Source organism: Lepisosteus oculatus, chromosome 1 (assembly GCF_040954835.1).
Source record: "Lepisosteus oculatus isolate fLepOcu1 chromosome 1, fLepOcu1.hap2, whole genome shotgun sequence".
Lineage (NCBI taxonomy): Eukaryota > Metazoa > Chordata > Actinopteri > Semionotiformes > Lepisosteidae > Lepisosteus > Lepisosteus oculatus.
Window position 1 is genome coordinate 56,014,400 of NC_090696.1, and position 19,448 is coordinate 56,033,847.

The 19,448-nt window shown below is 35.9% G+C and overlaps 1 protein-coding gene across 3 annotated transcripts in view; it reads right to left on the bottom strand.

The window, feature by feature from the left end:
* The window catches only part of gabra4 (gamma-aminobutyric acid type A receptor subunit alpha4), a 78,047-nt gene that overhangs the window by 47,072 nt on the left and 11,527 nt on the right, over positions 1–19,448 (bottom strand). For all 3 annotated transcript variants that reach the window (XM_015345326.2, XM_015345328.2, XM_015345329.2), the window contains exons 6-7: positions 13,661–13,804; positions 13,179–13,331 (exon numbers count right to left, since the gene is read on the bottom strand). In XM_015345326.2, coding sequence (XP_015200812.1) covers positions 13,179–13,331; positions 13,661–13,804 — 297 coding nt within the window. The remainder of the gene's footprint in view (positions 1–13,178; positions 13,332–13,660; positions 13,805–19,448) is intronic.

Below are 19,448 nucleotides of genomic sequence, written 5' to 3' on the forward strand. Positions count from 1 at the left end.
AAAGATTATTAAGAAGTGGAAGGTGTATGGCACTACCATGCCCCCCGCTTGCCCCTGCAAGCCATCCAACTAAACTGGAAAGACCAAGCAAGAAGCAGACTTTTATGGCCAAGATTAATCAAAGTATGCATGTGACAACAATATCCCAAGCACTCCATAGATATGGTTTGTATGGCAGTAGGACAAGAAAGAATCCATTACTGAAAAAATAGCAACAAAGCATTACAGTCATACAGCAAAGAATATTTGATCATTTGTTTTTCACTTGTAGGTTTTGTGTAGCATGTATAAATGCAGGTAAAATAAATTAATATTGAATGTGTCTTGAATCCAGGTTAAGCTTCAAAATATATTACTTCGAAACAGGTATGTAGACTTTCACTTGGCATTCAATAGGCACTCAGACACAAACATTTTAAACTAATACTAACTATGCCTAATTGGTGAATATTGGTTAAAAGTTAAACATTTTAGGAGACTTAAAATAAGAGTTCTATTTTTAAACTAAAATAATAAGTTCCTCAAATAGGATTAAAAGGACTGAAAATGCACACATAGAAAATGCTATAAAGGTAATGTGTAGCACACACTATTATTAGAAAGCTGTCATCTGTTGGTGGAAATATACTGTATATACAGATGTAGCCATTCAAAACAAGCGAGCGATACCGCATTGTAATGCGGTGTGCTTGTCGCGGTATAACTCAAGTTACCGTATAATACCGTATCGATACCGTATATTCTCGCATAATACCACATGGTACCGCAAATAAAATAATAGTAGCCGGAATTTCCGCAAGGTGGAGCTAATAAAGCTCAACCTCTCATGTTTGAGCTGTCATCATCAAAGTCTTTACCGAAGATATTACTAATAGTATTAATAATGAATGACCTTGGACAAGCTGTAAACTCAAAGTATTGCCCTGGTCCACATTCTTTATAACCATCTTTGTAAACGAAAATATTTAATTTTTTATATAGTACCTTATTGTGCATGTTTTAGTATTGAATATGAATATGGAATTTTACCACTGAAGGGAAATTTTAGTAGCTGAGCATAAAAAGAATAGGAGCATAACGCATGTGAAGGCCATAAATGATGTTAATTTTGGAACATAAACATACAGTATTATGTAAACTAAGGCTGGTCTCAGTACTTTAAAGAAAAAATACACACCAGTATTCCATTTGTCCCTTAACATTTTAAGCATCAAAGTCTTTAACTAACATGTGAAATAACCTGTATAAAAAGTGGTAGTTTTAAGCTTTTCTGCGAAGCTTTTCACCCTCTTAGGCTGCGCAAACAATTAAAAAAATGTTCATAAAGAAATAGAGGCTGTATGCGTTACAATATAAACATTAACTGTCAAACTTTCAATCAACAATTGATTTAAAGACTATCTGTCAAAGTGCAATGAAATACAATATTGTTGTTGTCATTGTTGTTTTTATCCTGTAAAGCGCTTTGAGAAGCCACCTTTACAGGCACTATATAAAAGCACTATATAAAGGTGCTGATTCTTATGGAATGTGTTTTCTTTCTTCTTTTTTTCAGCATGAAATAAACCTATTACTTGATTCTTATGGAAGCCCGGTTCTGCCAGGGATTAAAAAAAACACACACTCTCATGTTTCAAGCACCACGTCTCTTCTCGTTAAAAAGAGGAAACACTTTACACTTTAACTCTTCAGTTCAGAGCGAAATTTCACCAGAGCCACTCACTAATAGTTTATGCAAACACCTAACTTTCTTAACACATGGTGCCCCCCGGGGTACCAGTTAGTGCGTGATTACGCAACAATAAAAAAACGGAGGTTTAAAAAAAGATAATTATTTTCGTGTAAAAGCTACAGGCGTACCAATTGTAATCCTTTTTATTTTAAAATACATTTAAGCAAAGTCATCTATCAAAATCGGTCGAAATAGAGATCATTTTCTCTATTAATTAAGATATTTATCATGGATCTATCTATCCATCCATCTGTTTTTTAACTTCTTTATCCAAAATAGTACTATGTGGGAGTCAAAGCCTATCCCACCAAGCTTGTGAACAAGAAGGGATGCACCCTGGACAGGATACCAGTCCACTGCAGGGTACGCTCAGACACAAACATGCACACACTCACACCAGGGCCAATGTTCCCAGAAGCCAATTAACCTATCAGGATGTCTTTGGACTGTGGGAGGAAACTGGAGCATCCGGAGGAAACTCGTGTGGACATGGGGAGAACATATTAGTAGATATGTTCCAGAGTTAAGCCTAAAGCACCAGCACTATTACTTTAGAAGATATATATTGTTCTTTTTTTATGAGTTTGTATTTAAAGTACGTTATATTAGCATTTATTCAAAGATGCCTGAAATTTTATTTAGTTCAAAAATTTTGTAAAAACAAAAACCATTTCCCCATATCTTTCATTCTTTTACATATGAGATACCATTTTCGCTCAAATCTAAATTTTACAATAATTGATCCCTCTTTCCCTTTTTATCTTGCCCTAATGGCATCAAATATGCAGAATCATATCAGTTGTGTCACTCTAGGAAATATTACTTAAACCATTTGTTCATTTGGTCATATTTGTACATTACATTACTAAATTTTAACACTTGCATGATCAGAATTGCAAAAATGATCAAACACAAGTCAGAATTATAAAAAAGTCAATTTCCCTTCATCACTCACTATTCTTAATAATATGATTACAGTGCTGCTTGAAAGTTTGTGAACCTCGGTTGTAGTTTTTTCAATGTTAATGTTAATGTTTCAATGTTTACTATGACTTCATTGCTTAATCAAAACTAGTCCTTACTTTTCTAAAAGAAAGGATTCATATACACACATTATATTTTTTGTTTAGAGGAACTGATGCATGCTATAGAAAAATAAATAATACATAATAATTAGTGCATGTGCACCAACTAAGTAAACCACAAGATTCAGTAGCTCAGTCAACAAGGTTAAGTGCTAAAATAATTGGGTACCGGGTTAACTAATCAAAGAGCCACTCTGATTACAAGGACAGCCTAGTCCAATTTGGTCTTACCCATTTAGGTTAGTGTAATTACAACATGCCGTGATTAAAAGAGACCTCAGATAACCTAAGGAAGAGGTCTGTGCTCATCAGTCTGGAGAGTGTTATCGGAGCATTGGAAAGACAACATAAACGCCAAAAGAGGTATTTCTGTAAAACCCTCTTCAAAAGAAAACTCGGAAATGGCGAGTGTGTGTCAAGAGAATGACTGCTGTATTCCCCTTCTAAAGGTGCAGTGTTTTGTTTCCCATGTAAATTATTTGGGGACAGAGATTATCAGTCCGGACTGATCATAGGCTATAGTGCCATAGGCTATGGTTGCATACGTTATGCGCTGTGCTGATAATGGTCTAATAGATTCAAAACTAAAAAAACAGCTTGACAATGAATGAGTATTGGAGTAACGTCTTGAAAAGGGTGGTTGCAGTGTTGAAGTTTTTAGCAGAGTGAGGGCTGCCTTTTAGGGGTGCAGCAAAATGTTCGAGCACCCCGACAACAGGAACTTCATGGGTGTCCTCGAAGTTATCAGCGAGTTTGATCCCTTCTTGAGAGCCCATATAGAGAAATATCTAATCGTCTATGCAGTGTATTGACTGATTTGAGTCTATTGACTGCATTGGACTTGCACGAGTGGGGAGTGTCCTGCTGTTCTTGAAATAATGCGCTCAAACAGGGTGGTCACTGGTCTCTGCTGTGCTGATCTTGTTGTGTATCGTCGGTTTCAAAGTAAGTGTCCGCATGATTTCTGTTTTCAGCTCACTGGTCTGATTTATTGGTTGCAATGCTGTACTTATATTACAGGCTATTGAAGTGTGTGTATTTGGGCTCCCTGTGTACGTGTGTGTTCCCTGCGTGTGAGGTGTTACATTCCGTTTGAGGCGGCAGCAGGCTCTTACTCCAAACGCGTCACTGAATTATTACAGTATTTGTGGGGGGGTAGACAACGTGTAGCCTAGGGACCTCTGATCACCTTAATCCGCCACTATTTTCCTGGCACATTTTGTATTTCCTTTACTGACTTCGATCCTTGGATTACGGCTTGGACTTGGCTTTATATGTTCTGTGGTTACTGGGACTCTTGGCTTTGGTTTCTTTGCTATGATTTTGGACTGCGTTTTGGATATACTTTAACTGATTTCTCAGTTAAATTTATCTTTAACAGTTCTCTGGAGAGGTGAGTATAAAATTTGATTAATCTTTTTGACCATAAGAAATAAAAAGCCACTTTTAGTTAAAACCTAACACCAAAATAATCTTATCCCTACTGTCAAACATGGTGGTGGGCATATCATGGTTTCTGGCTGTTTTTCTGCCCATGGACCTGGACGACTGAAATATATTGAGGGGACTATAAATTCAGAGTCATACTGTACCAAAATTGCATAAGGAGAACATCTTGCGTTGTGAGTTGAAATTAAGTCAAAAATAGATCTTACAATTTGAAATTCCGGCAAATCTACTACATAATGGATTAAATGGAAGAAATGTCATGTTTTGTAATGGCCAAGTCGAATTCCATATCTCAACCCAATAGAAATGCTGTGGCAAGACCTAAAGTAGGCTATTCATGCAAGACAACCAACAAATCTGGAGAAGTCAAAGCAGTTTTGTAAGGAAAAATGGGCAAAAAGGTTCTCAAAGCAGATTTTGAAAGACTGATTAGCAACTTTATAAAATGTCAGTTGCTGTCATAGCTGCTAAAGAATGTGCCACCACTTTTTCATTTGCACACAAGGATCATTGAATTTCTGTTAAATTAACATGTTTTAATAAATAATGAAACAAAATATTTTTGTGTCTATTATTCAGGTCATCTTCATTAAATATTGGAGCTTACATAAAGGTTTTTTAATACTATTTGTCTAAGACATGCTGTATGAAAGATAAGGGTTCACATACTTTCAAGCAATACTGTAGTTAATAACAATATATTGGTTAATATACTGTATTGTTGAGTAATAGTAATACATCTCAGTTAAAACTTTATTTTAATATCAATATTTGCTACAGCTTCATCAACATGAATACACTTAAAATGATAACAAACAGCAGTCATAGGCAATTACTATAAGTCTTAGTTTTTGCACAACATTACTTGGCAACAAAACTTAAGAGTAATTCACAGCTGCCAAGGCATAGCTGATGATTTGTGCTACTGTAAACTGTATATGATTTTAACTGAGTTACCAATACATTTCTCATTACAGCTGGGTGAAAATAAAATATACAATTGCTTTTATTGTTTTCATTTGTTGCCTTTGAAAATAGAAATACTGGAAAATTTCCGAAAAGCAAATTTAAAATTTTCTTAAATTTATTTAAATCAGTATAAACAGGGAAAGACTACAATTGGTACAATGTGGGGGACTGTCGAAAATCTTAACAAGGTAGAACAACAGAAGTGGAAAACAGCTCTTGATTAAATATAACATTAAAAATTGAAATTTTATATGTACACCTTTAAGAAATAAGCCCATTTTTTTTGTTTTGGATTAGTTGAAGGTAAAATATAATGTCTGTAGAAATTAAACGTTTATTTTGTGTTTATAACTCAAATGACAAATATTAAGAGGCTCCAATAAATATGTATATAGTACTGCATTAAAATAATCTGATGTTCTATAAAAAATATTGAGTACATTAAAATGTGCTGTGATCACTTGGTAATGATCTTTATGTCATATTTTGTGTAATATGTATGTGATATATTTAGTGATTTTGTGTTTCTGTTGAGATGCTAATTTAAATATTGCAACACAAAAATACATTGAGACCAAATTGAATTCATGGCATGTAATTGATTAAGGTCCGCAAGGATGTGATGTGGCTACCTTTAATTTGCAAATGTATTATTGGGTGTTGGATAGCCAACTAATAACAAATAATCTCTCTTATTTAGAACAGAATCATAGTTTTACTGTTTACAGGCCAAATAATTCTTTAGGCACCACTCAACCCCCCCCAAAACCTAACTCCTTGGCAGAGTCTTAACTTCACTTTAACTTCTCTACTGAAGCAGGACTAATTCCTAATAATTGAAAATACAGGTTTGATTTGGCTACCACTTTAACTTGAGTCATATTTTCCCTTTCTGTCCCTCTCTGTCCTAGTCTCTTCCCAAAAAAGACAACCCTGTTCTGTTGAAGTGAGCTTATATTCCAAGCTGGTCTCTAATTATCCTGACAGCTCTACTCAATTACTATGCTGTCAGTTACCATTTTGGCTTACTGAGTACCTTTCATTGCCAGATGAGCCAAAATGGTTACTTCCGACAGAAGACATCTTAGCTGCGTAGTCCACTCAGGAATGTGGACTACATCACATGGAGTTGGAGGAAAGACACAGCACTAAAAAGAGCTATTTGAAGCCTATCCACATTCGTGGAAGCAATTTCTGAGCAACATGTTTTATCCATATCAGGGGATATACTACCCAAGTATTTTTGTACACAACAGAAAGAAATACAGTAACTGACATGACCACTTACTGTAGTAGCAATAAATGTTGTCTGTCAATTCACAAAAATGATGTGTTTCAAATATATTTAATGAATGATTTATCATTTAACTGTGTCTCTGTTTGGTTATTGTTTGAGATTATAACACCAGTATACCAATAAAATGATTTTCCTCCTTTTTCTCTGTTATCATGCCCTACTTTAGTTGTTAACTCAGACAAGGATGTTTATTAGAAATAAGGCAGCTGTAAAATAAAGTAGTACCTTACCAAAAAAACAAAGAGAACCTTGAAAATTCATCCTATTCCCTCCACAATTTATCCATCCCTACACAAAGTTAAGGCATTTAACACAGCACGCCTAAAGTGTACAAACTAATGATAGCTTGTTTAAATCAAAGAACTAACCCTACAAATTTCATCCACTTTTAAATAGATAGTTGAAGAATGTACTACAGACCAAAGCATTCTCAACCTCCCACATCAAGACACATTGGAAGCAAAGATAGGTTCACCACACAAAATGTTCTGTGTTTGTGTATACTCCAGGTTCAGTCTTTTTGGGAATACCGTAGCCATCCTTGTGTATGGCTGCCTCAACAAAAGACTGCACATGCAGTTCCAAACATAAAAACATACAGATGCAGCCATTCAAAACAAGTGGGGTATGCTGCAGTACAACGCGGTGGGCATGTTGCAGTATACCGCAATTTACCATATGCAAATGTATGTTATGTTAATAGTAACCGGAATCACCTTGTAAAACCAGCAGGTGGAGCTAATAAAGCTTAACCTCTCCTGTACAGCATTTGAACTGTCACCAGAAAACATCCGGTTTCGAATCACGATCACTGCTGAGGGACAATCTTTATTCAATTAAGAATTTAAGTTGTATACTGTTTAGACTTTTAAATTTAAACTGTATATTACAGCATGTTAATCATTCTACATTAAAAAGTAGGTATATTTTATGAAAGTTGCTCAATCAGACAAAAGTACACAACCTAACAGCTTTATCATTAATATTATAATTATGAAGAAATATTTTTTCTTTGAAAAACTAAAATAGCAAATATTATGGACACTACTGTACATTGACAATTTTTATATATCTAAATATCACAAGTTAAAGCTAAGTCATTTATTAGTAACAACGAATAATTTCAAACTGCTACTGAAATTATTACTGACTAAATATTATCGACACTATATTGAATTTGTTGTTTTTTCTAAATGTCACAAAACGTTCAACATGAGTTAAAAGTGAGTGAGTTCCATGAATACTTGCGCTCATTGTTGCAGTAAAAGAAACTCATACTTTTCAGAATCTAATTATTTAAGCAATAAGGCACGAGAGGCCGTGCTACTGTATATCATGGATATAGTCACAGATAAAAGGTGTTGTTAGGCCCGATGCGGTACAGAGGGCCGGCAACCCTTTTAACTGTGACTATATCCATGATAAAGCACAGGCCTCAAGTGCCTTATTGTTTTTATAAAACGGTCCCCAAATATACGATTGCTGTATAGAATGAATTTTAATTTAAAAAATGTATTTAACATGAAAATTAAGCTGTTTACATTCCTCCGCTGGAGAATATAGTCCCTCATTACTACGCAACACAGAAACACAGCCACAAGTAACTAACAAGGACAGGACATTAGCTAGCCAATAGGATAAAGGAATAAATTACTTGTTTTGTATTTCTTTAGCACATTTATTTGAACATTCCATTTCCATTTGAACATTTATTTGAACACATCCTACAAGCACTGAAAAACTGTCCAATCCCTGGTTCGTCAGCCATTTTCTTTTTCGCCGCGGGAGCGTTTCATAATTTCTAAGAATTAAAATGATTTAAACTATGTGACATTTATCATTCAACAACACCTCGAAATATCACAAGGATCCTCTAGAGCACAGAAAAGACTGTATTAAAAGTATACTAGTGACAAACTAGTATACTTTAGATCTTTTTTTCTGAACTGGGGAAAATCTGATCATGTTTCTCTATAACAATAATAAAAAAACATTATTTTACATATCACTTTTATGTGATATCACCTTAAGGACAGCACATACAAGGGTTAATTGCACAATGGACCGCGCAAAGAAATTTAAAATAGTCTTCTTTAGGTGTGAGGGCAGGAGTGGATCGCAGAAGGCATAATCAGCAAATTAGGAAAACAAATAACAGGACATGTGAGATGTTTATCCAGAGAGCGAGTGATCAGAAAAAGGACCAGCTGTTACGCCCAAGTTTTACGCTCTCTCTTTGCTGAATGAATAAAAGCATTTTATTAAAAACGCGTTTGCGTTTGTCTGGGTATTTACTTTGTAATCTGTGGTTTATATCTACTGTATTGCTTTGAGATGCCACTTTTAAAGGTGATATGTAAAATAAAGTTTTTTATTATTGTTATAGAGAAACATGATCAGATTTTCCCTGGTTCAGAAAAAAAGACGATTAAAATCTGTAATCTTTCCACTTGTATGTCATCGGAAAATACAACAAGTTTCTGCTTTGTGTAAGGATGGTATCAAAAAGTAATCTAAGTGGTGAGAAAGCTGTGCTCCTCAAAGCGCTTTACAGGATAAAAACAATATCAATAGTGTTAAGCTGGGCAAACAATTTTTTTATAGAAATACAAAATGAGATATAATGATGTGTTCCGGCTAAGACATTAACGAGTACAACCCCTCTCTCTGCGGGAGTGGCTGTGACGAATTAAACCGGTTTCACAGGTATTTTCAAAGTAGAAGGGGGCGAAATTTCCAGCAAAAGACACCTCCCCCCTCCAAAGCCAAGGAAGTACAGTACTTACTAGTTAAGAAAGCTAGGCTCCTCAATGAAATCGCTTTAACATGCTAATGCGTTGGTGTAACAGTCCGGGCGTGGCAAGCTTTTAATGTGAACTCGACTCGATTGGAAGACAATGAACATATTCTAGCCCTAAATGAATTAATAGCAATTAATAGATTGTCTGTTATAGTGGACATAAAAACAAGAGTTCGCTGGCATTATATCCTAGAAGACACAGACCGGCGCCAAACCAGGAGAATGCCCGCAGCGTAAAAGAAAATGCCTGATGAACTAGGGATTGGACAGTTTCCAAGTGCTTGTACAATCGATGGTGTAGGGAAAACCGGCTCAGGGACGCCAAATATGTAATCATAGCCATAGCAAAATTACATGTAGTGGCTCTCTGAAGGCACAAGTTCTGTAGGGTTTGGGCATTTACTGAGACAATTATTAATTGTAGCAGTAAATCACAAAGTTGATTCTTTTGATGGCTTTAGAATCCAACCATGCGACATAACTCAAACAACGCGCACACACAGGTACTAATACACGAGGATACATTTATTAATACATAGAATATGCATGTAAACCTAACAGATCTAATCGAGAGGGTTATCAGAATACAAAAGGTACATTCGGTCAGTTACAAAGTGTTACACATATCAAGAGGGCATACGTTCAGTATATCATTCATTAAGACCGTTTCGTAAAGTGAACTTGGTTACAACTTCTACATTAGATACTCAAAACAAGTACATAACTCTTAGGAATTAAATTGATATCAACTGGTTGGGATAACAATTGAATTCTCGAGCTGTAATGCATTGAAGTTGAATACTCATCCAATCTCTGGGGATTCAGATCCCCTGCGGGCACAAAGAAACAGTTGCAGGCTGTTGCTGTCCAATCCGCGCTCTCTGGCTCCGTGCCAGGCTGTGCTGCGCGGCTTGCTACGGTGCGCTGCAGATGCTCACTGTTGGCTTTAACTAGCAAAGTTTGTGCGCCGGAGAAAAGATGACTGTGGGTCCCAGCAAGTCAGGAAGAGGACCGGTTCGTTCCTGATGAAGAGCTAGTTCTGAATAGTAATTCAGCTGTCCACAGTTCCGACCTGTTCACGAGGCCTGCTGCTGGTTACTCTCTGGCAACCTCCACTCTAGACTCTTAGAACAAAGGAAAGTACTGGCACTCGGACACACTGGCCGTTCCGTGGTTGTCTAGGCTGAGTCTCAGGATGGTCAGGAGGCGCGCTGCGAGAATGTCCTGCCCTTGGGAGCCTTCTGCTCCTGGGCCGTCCTGCCCTGGAATTCTCCTTTGAATTCCCTTTAGAACAGTCCACAGAATCCTCTCCAGAATCTTACTGAATCTTCCTGAATCTCCCAGGCTCTCTGTGTTGCCTGTTTTTACCTGGAGGAACTTCAGCTCATTGATTGGCTGAATGTTCCATGGGCATCAGAGTCCCACGTGGGTTACTCGGCCCTAGCAGTCCCTGATTGGTGAGATATGAGTCACTTAGTCCTGGCACTTAGTAATGCAGTCCAGATGTCCAACTGGCACTCCCTAGACAGATAGGCGCCAATGGATGACCATTGATCATGATAGCCAGGCTTAGCTAAGTGCATCCCCCTTTGGGAGCTGTCCTAGGACCTTAAATCACCCTGCACGAATAGTCTCTCTGTGGCTGCACCACAGAGATGAACAGAGAAATGGGGTCTCATTTGGGAAGCTCAGAAACACTTAATTCTGCCTTATTATTAAGCCTCGCCACTACAATGGAAATGTTCAAATAAATGTGCAAAAGAAATAAACAAAATAATCATTTATTTCTTTACCATATTGGCTAGCTAATGTCCTCTCTTTGCTAGTTAGTGGCTGTGTTTCTGCGTTGGGTAGCAACGGGTGACTGTTCTCAGGCGGAAGATGTAAACAGCTTAATTTGCGTGTTAAATAATTTTTTTAATTAATATTCATTCTATACAGCAATCGCATATTTGGGTACCATTTCATAAAACTTTCATGCTTAAAATGTTTAGGAAGAAATGGAAGACTGGTGGGTATTTTTTCTTTAAACTACCAAGACCAGCCATACACAGTACAGTTTACGTACATACAGTAATGTTTATGTTCCTAAATTAATATCATTTATGACCTTCAGATGCATTATGCTCCTCTTCTTTTTATGCTCAGCTACTAAAATTTCCTTTTTGTGGTAAAATTCCATATAAATATTCAAAACTAAGCGGATTAAAATGTGCACAGTAAGGAGATTAAATGATTAAATCTTTTCACTACCAACCAATGCACCACGAGTGCCCCTGTCAGTCATTTTGGCCAGCCAATCACTTACCGCGGTGCCCTACGGTGCCCTGCCATGGCTTGTGGGTAGTTTACCATACCACGGGTTTGTACCACGCATTTTGAATGGCTGCATCTGTAAGTCAGTCACTTAAACCATCACGCCACTGACGGAGGCACATGAGAAACAGTGAAACAGCCGTATACATATCAATAGAAATGTGTATATACTACTGTTTGTGTTACAGTACAGGAATATAATTTTATAATTATTAATTTCTTTAGATACGCGATTCCCTATTATATTCCCTATTAATCAAATTCTAAAAGTATGCTTTTGTTTACTCTGATATCGAGCGTATTCGCAGAAAAGATTAAAACTATCACTTTTCTCACAAAGTACTGTATATAAACGTACAGTAACATGGGCAGAAGGATCACATAAAAATGTTTCCGAAATAACCACATGTAAGACTTTGGTGCTTAAATTGTTTAGGGAGAAATAGAATATTGGTGTGTATTTGTTCTTTAAAATACCAATACCAGCAATATACAGTTTACATAATATGTTTCTGTTCCTAAATTAATATCGTTTATGACCTTCAGAGGCGTTATCCTCCTATTCTTTTTATGCTTAGCTACTAAAATTTCCCTTTAGTGGTACAATTCCATATAAATATTCATTACTAAGTGGATTAAAATGTGCACAGTAAAGAGATTAAATGATTAAATCTTTTAACTACCGACCAATGCACCACGAGTGCCCCTGTCGGTCATTTTGGCTAGTCAACCACATACGCCTCGGTGATTTGTGTGTAGATGCGTGCGGTACGGGTTTGTACCGTGAACTTTGAATGGCTGCATCTGTACACTTAATACTTAATGCTCATCTGGTTTGCCACTATGACTCATTTCATTATTTGCCTTGCCTGGACCACCATATTTTTGGGCTTCTGCTCTGGTTTCTACTCTGGCACTTCCTATGCACGTTTATACAATATTTTCAACAGTAGGCCATGAAGAACTGTAAAAGCTCCTCAGTTTCACCACCAACATCAGTGACACAGCTACAAATTACAGTTCAACAATGAAGCATGCAACAGAGATAGAATGCAACTTTGAAAAGCTGGATTTATAATGCCATACATGATATCTGTTGGAAGCTATTACTGAAATGGAATTTTTTTACAAAATTCTTGGTGATATAGTTGTGTACTTGTAACTACAACATACTGTTTTAAGTTATATGAATAAATAGTTTGTTTCTTTAAATAAGATTAATTAGTCAAATATATCAAGATTCTTTGGTGACATTTCAAATTAATTATTTTAAATAAACAACTATTCCAGGACTGCTTTTAACAGCATTGTCCACTATGACATTTATAGTGTATACACTATCATTGTTTTGTTACTGTTCATATTTGTTTAATCAGGTTCAAAATTTCTATAGACAGAACTAAATGCTGAGGCAATATAAATTCTTTAAAAAATATATTAAATTCAATTTCACAGAAGACTTACAATTTGCATTATAATAGACAACATTGCCCTCAATAAAATGTATAGAGCTTTATGAATAATACATACCAAATACAGTTCTTGCAGGGACGGATTCTTTATTTATCCAAAATGACACTTGAGAAAGGATTACTGTCATAATGCATGGAATATATGTCTGAATCATAAAGTAGCCCATTTTCCGTCTCAGATGAAAATAAACTGTCATCACAATATATTCACCTATAAGATAAAAGCTTGATTACTTCCATAAATAAAAAAAGCAATAGCCAAGCACTTAAGCAGATACATATCTTAAATTGCAAGTATAAACAAATACTTCAAAACTACATTTTCTTTAATCATACAAACATTTCTGTGTTACAATGAAAGGATATTTTGCATAGAATACAGGAAATAAATTAACATTGATTATATTTTCAATTGTTATAGAAAATAAACTTTTAGTACCTTTTTTAAAACAATGTATCATTTTTAATTAAATGTTTCAAGAGCCTGATTATTTCTAGCATACTGTAGCACTCCTTGAAAGCACATAAATAAGACATTACCTGTAATTGATTTCACAGTTTCACTAGAAACAGTCTGTCCAATCAGATCATATTGTACTAAGCTTGATGATTCTTCAGGAACTTCCACTGAATTTTGTGGTCCTTTGGTCCAGGTATAGATCATTTCAGTTTTGGGATATGCATCTGCAGTACATTTTTAAACATGAGTTAATGGATCAATGCCTTACTAAAGAAAATAAATCCACAAAAATGCACTCCAGCTCCCTAGTACTTTTCAAATACTTTTAACTGTTTTAAAGGTAACCCCTTTTAAAATAAATATTTTTCTCTAGACTGACGAATGGCTAAATAACACTGAAAAATGTAAGTCAATTTAAGTCTTAAGAACTCATTTGTTGTTGTTAAACAAAAGGAAACAAAAAAGATATCTTGGTATGCACTATACAGATGCAGCCATTCAAAACGGGTGGGGTATTTCGCGATAAACCGCGGTGGCCATGTTGCATGAAAACGAAGTATCACGCGGTGTATCGCGTCATTTGACATCATACCGGAAAGTATCCGGAATCACCTTGTAAAACTGCCACGAGGAGCCAATAAAGCTTTACCTCTCATGTACAGCCTTTGAGCTTTTAAATTTAAACTGTGTATTACAGCATGTTAATCATCAGTCATTAAAAAGATGGTATATTTTATGAAAGCAAGATTGCTCAGTTGGGCAAAAGTACACAACCTACCCTTATCATAAATATTTTAATTATGCAGAAATATTTTATGCATCAAAGCCTTTACCGAAGATATTACTAATAGTATTAATAATGAATGACCTTGGTCAAGCTGTAAACTCAAAGTATTACGCTGGTCCACATTCTTTCTAACCGTCATTTTAAATGAAAATACTTTATTTTTTCATTGACAAAAAGTAACACCACAGCATTTAGTTGATCTACAGATGCAGCCATTCAAAGTGCACAGTACAGACACGTACCGGAGGTAATTGGCTACGGCGTCGTGCATCGTGACGCGCAATGACGCAAAATACCACGGTGCGTGATTGGTTGACCGACAGGGGCACTCGTGGTCCGTTGGTCTGCCGTAGAAAGACTTACTGTAAACGTCTTTACTGTGCCCGTTGTAGATATTGAATTTTACCACTGAAGGGAAATCTTAGTAGCTGAGCATAAAAAGAATAGGAGCATACTGTAACGCGTGTGAAGGCCATAAACGATATTAATTTTGGAACATAAACATACAGTATATAGCTGGTCTTGGTACTTTAAAGAAAAAAAATACACACCAGTATTCCATTTCTCCCTAAACATTGTAAGCTTCGAAGTCTTTAACTAACGTGATACCGGAGTCAACAAGCATACTTTTAGAATTTGATTAAAAGGGAATATAATATGGAATCGCGTATCTCAAGAATTTAATAACGGTATGATTATATCCGTGTACTGCGACAGGGCTGTGTAGGGCTGTTTCGCCTGCCTGTTCATGCGAGCTGTCTTGTAGCCTGCCGGTCTAGGTGCGTGACTACCAACTAGCAGGTTGTGTGTTCGAATCCAGCTGGTGCTGGACTTTTATTTTAACAAACATTTCTTCGAAAAAATAGGTAAGCGATATTATGGACAATCAATTGACTTTTATATTTCAAAATATCGCAACATGATCGATATTTGCGATATTTTGAACATATCTTCCCTTCTGACAGCGGTTCCTGCTTCTATTGTGTGTGTGTGTGTGCAACAGAGTAAATTTTTATAGAGAAATGGAGGCTGGACAGTATGTGTTACAATATAAACATTTATATTGATTTAAATCGTGTTCTGATTTAAATCGCAAACGCGTGTTTAATTATGTGTTTTTTAATCATGATCAGGCTAATGCATTTCTACATTTTCTGTATGAACCAGCTTAGAGGTTCATACAGAAAGACAGCTTGTGTTTAAATTGAGTGTAAGGTAATTTATGCTTCTAAAGTCATGGTCAGTATTTATTATTGTACTGTGCTGTAAACGTTTTCTGTGCCTAGTCACATTATTTTATAGCGTTTTTATTGCGTTATTAAATCTCCCATTATTTAAACTGCGACACTGATCATTCATCTCAAATAAACTTTATTTTATATAGCGTTTAAAGCGAATAGGTAATTAGATTGCTCATAAACCTAATTGCTTTTTCTACATAAACACAGCGTGATTGCTCTCTGAAAATGCTTTTCCTTTATTTTTAAAGTAGGCTCAGATTTCAACTATAGAAGGTATTATTATAAACTTTCTTGGAAAAATGTATTTTATGTAAACCATGTTTGCTATTAATTCATTTAGGGCTAAAATACGTTCATTGTCTTCCAATCGAGTCGAGTTGACATTGGAAGCCTGCCACACCCGGACTGTTAAACCAACGCATTAGCACGTCAAAGCCCATTGAGCCAGTATAGGCTTTAGTATTCCCCCCTTCTCCCCTCAATTCAATTCAATTCAAGGTGTTTTATTTGCATGACAGATGGGTACAAGCAGTGTTGGGTATGTATATTGTAACGCTTACGGCAGACAGGCACTGTGTAAGAGCCGACGCAACAGAGCAGCGCACCGAGGGAGCGTCTGCATTTATAACTTAGTTTTTAAAATTAGTCAAGCAATATGAAGCATCTCCTTTTACTTAGTGCCTGAGCATACTGCAACACGTGTAAAGTCCATAAACGATATTAATTTTGGAACTTAAACATACAGTATATGGCTGGTCTCGGTACTTTAAAGAAAACATACACACCAGTATTCCATTTCTCCCTAATCATTTTAAGCATCGAAGTCTTTAACTAACACGATACCGGAGTCAACAAGCATACTTTTAGAATTTGACTAAAAGGGAATATAATATGGAATCGCGTATCTCAAGAATTTAAAGACCAGACAATCGCAAACTCGTTTTCAATAAAATTATTTTATTCATTCAGCAGTTTGTGAGAGGGACATCCAGCAGGGGGAGACACACACACCGGTTTTCATTGACAAAATTGTTTTTTTTCAATTCCTAACAGGAATGTTTTGTTTGTGGACAGACTGTTAGATGAGAGGAACAGACCGCCTCCTCCTACGAAGCATTTCGTTGATCCGATCACAAATTCTTTTCCAGTCAACTCGACTCGATTGGAAGACAATGAACGTATTTTAGCCCTAAATGAATTAATAGCAAACATGGTTTACATAAAATACATTTTTCCAAGAAAGTTTATAATAATACGATCTATAGTTGAAATCTGAGCCTTCTTTAAAAATAAAGGAAAAGCATTTTCAGAGAGCAATCACGCTGTGTTTATGTAGAAAAAGCGATTAGGTTTATGAGCAATCTAATTACCTATTCGCTTTAAACGCTATATAAAATAAAGTTTATTTGAGATGAATGATCAGTGTCGCAGTTTAAATAATGGGAGATTTAATAACGCAATAAAAACGCTTTAAAATAATGTGACTAGGCACAGAAAACGTTTACAGCACAGTACAATAATAAATACTGACCATGACTTTAGAAGCATAAATTACCTTACACTTAATTTAAACACAAGCTGTCTTTCTGTATGAAACTCTAAGCTGGTTCATACAGAAAATGTAGAAATGCATTAGCCTGATCATGATTAAAAAACACATAATTAAACACGCGTTTGCGATTTAAATCAGAACACGATTTAAATCAATATAAATGTTTATATTGTAACACATACTGTCCAGCCTCCATTTCTCTATAAAAATTTACTCTGTTGCACACACACACACAATAGAAGCAGGAACCGCTGTCAGAAGGGAAGATATGTTCAAAATATCGCAAATATCGATCATGTTGCGATATTTTGAAATATAAAAGTCAAATGATTGTCCATAATATCGCTTACCTATTTTTTCGAAGAAATGTTTGTTAAAATAAAAGTCCAGCACCAGCTGGATTCAAACACACAACCTGCCAGTTGGTAGTCACGCACCTAGACCAGTAGGCTACAAGACAGCTCACATGAACAGGCAGGCGAAACAGCCCTACACAGCCCTGTCGCAGTACACGGATATAATCATACCGTTATTAAATTCTTGAGATACGCGATTCCATATTATATTCCCTTTTAATCAAATTCTAAAAGTATGCTTGTTGACTCCGGTATCACGTTAGTTAAAGACTTCGAAGCTTACAATGTTTAGGGAGAAATGGAATACTGGTGTGTATTTTTTTCTTTAAAGTACCAAGACCAGCTATATACTGTATGTTTATGTTCCAAAATTAATATTGTTTATGGCCTTCACATGCGTTACAGTATGCTCCTATTTTTTTATGCTCAGCTACTAAGATTTCCCTTCAGTGGTAAAATTAGATATGAATATTCAATACTTAAACGGGCACAGTTAAGACATTAAATATACATATACATGTATACATACTGTATACAGTACAGTTTGCATACGGTAATATGTTTATGTTACGCAATTAAAAAATAAATAAATAAAAATGAAAAGTCCAGCACCAGCTGGATTCAAACACACAACCTGCCAGTTGATAGTCACGCACCTAGACCAGTAGGCTACAAGACAGCTCGCATGAACAGGCAGGCGAGACAGCCCTACACAGCCATGTCGCAGTACACAAATTCTTTAGATACGCGATTCCATATTATATTAGCAGAAAAGCTTAAAACTACCACTTTTTCACACGCTATTTCACATGCTAGTTAAATACTTCGATGCTTAAAATCGTTAGGGAGAAATGGAATACCGGTGTGTATTTTTCCTTTAAAGTGCCGATTCCTGGAATCTGACAGGCTGACACCCCTCTGAAGTGGTTCCATAAAATCTGGTATACGGAAAAGAAAGCGTTGATAAATACAAGTGTCTTTTAATACACTCTTTGCTGTGCTCTTGAGGATCCTTGTGATATTTTAAGCTCTAGTTGAATGATAGGTGTCGCATTTTAAAACATTTTCGTAGTTAGAAATTATGAAATGCCCTGTTAAAAGCAAGGAAGTTTTTATGCCCGTTGAAGTAAAACAAAATGCCTGACAAAGTATGGCTTGGACAGATTCCAAGTGCTTGTACAAATGTGCTAAAGAAATTATACTTTGAGTATACAGCTTGTCCAAAGTCATCCATTATTAATACTATTAGTAATATCTTCAGTAAAGGCTTTGATGCATAAATAATTCTGATAAAGGTAGGTTGTGTACTTTTGTCCAACTGAGCAATCTTGCTTTCATAAAATATACCAACATTTTAATGACTGATGATTAACATGCTGTAATACACAGTTCAAAATTAAAGGCTCAAATGCTGTACATGAGAGGTTAAGCTCCCCCTGGCGGTTTTACAAGGCGACGCCGGATAGTTAGTCACGTGACACACGTGAACTGCGTGATACCCCGGTGGGCGTGTCGCGGTATGCTGCGAAATACCTCACCCATTTTGAATGGCTGCATCTGTAACTAGCAAGGACGGGACATTAGCTAGCCAATAGGATAAAGGAATAAATTACTTTTTTTGTTTATTTCTTTAGCACATTTATTTGAACATTTCCATCGATTGTACAAGCACTGAAAAACTGTCCAATCCCTAGTTCGTCTGGCATTTTCTTTTAGTATAACAAACATAAAAGCTTCCTTGCTTTTAACAGAGCATTTAATAATTTCTAACAACGAAAATTATTTAAACTGCGACACTTCTCATTCAACCAGAGCTCAAAATATCACAAGGATCCTCAGACTGTACAAAGACTGTATTAAAAGATACATGAGAATCCAAGCTTTTTTATCTACGCTTTCTTATCTTCGCTAAGAAGTAGTCTTTAAAATTTA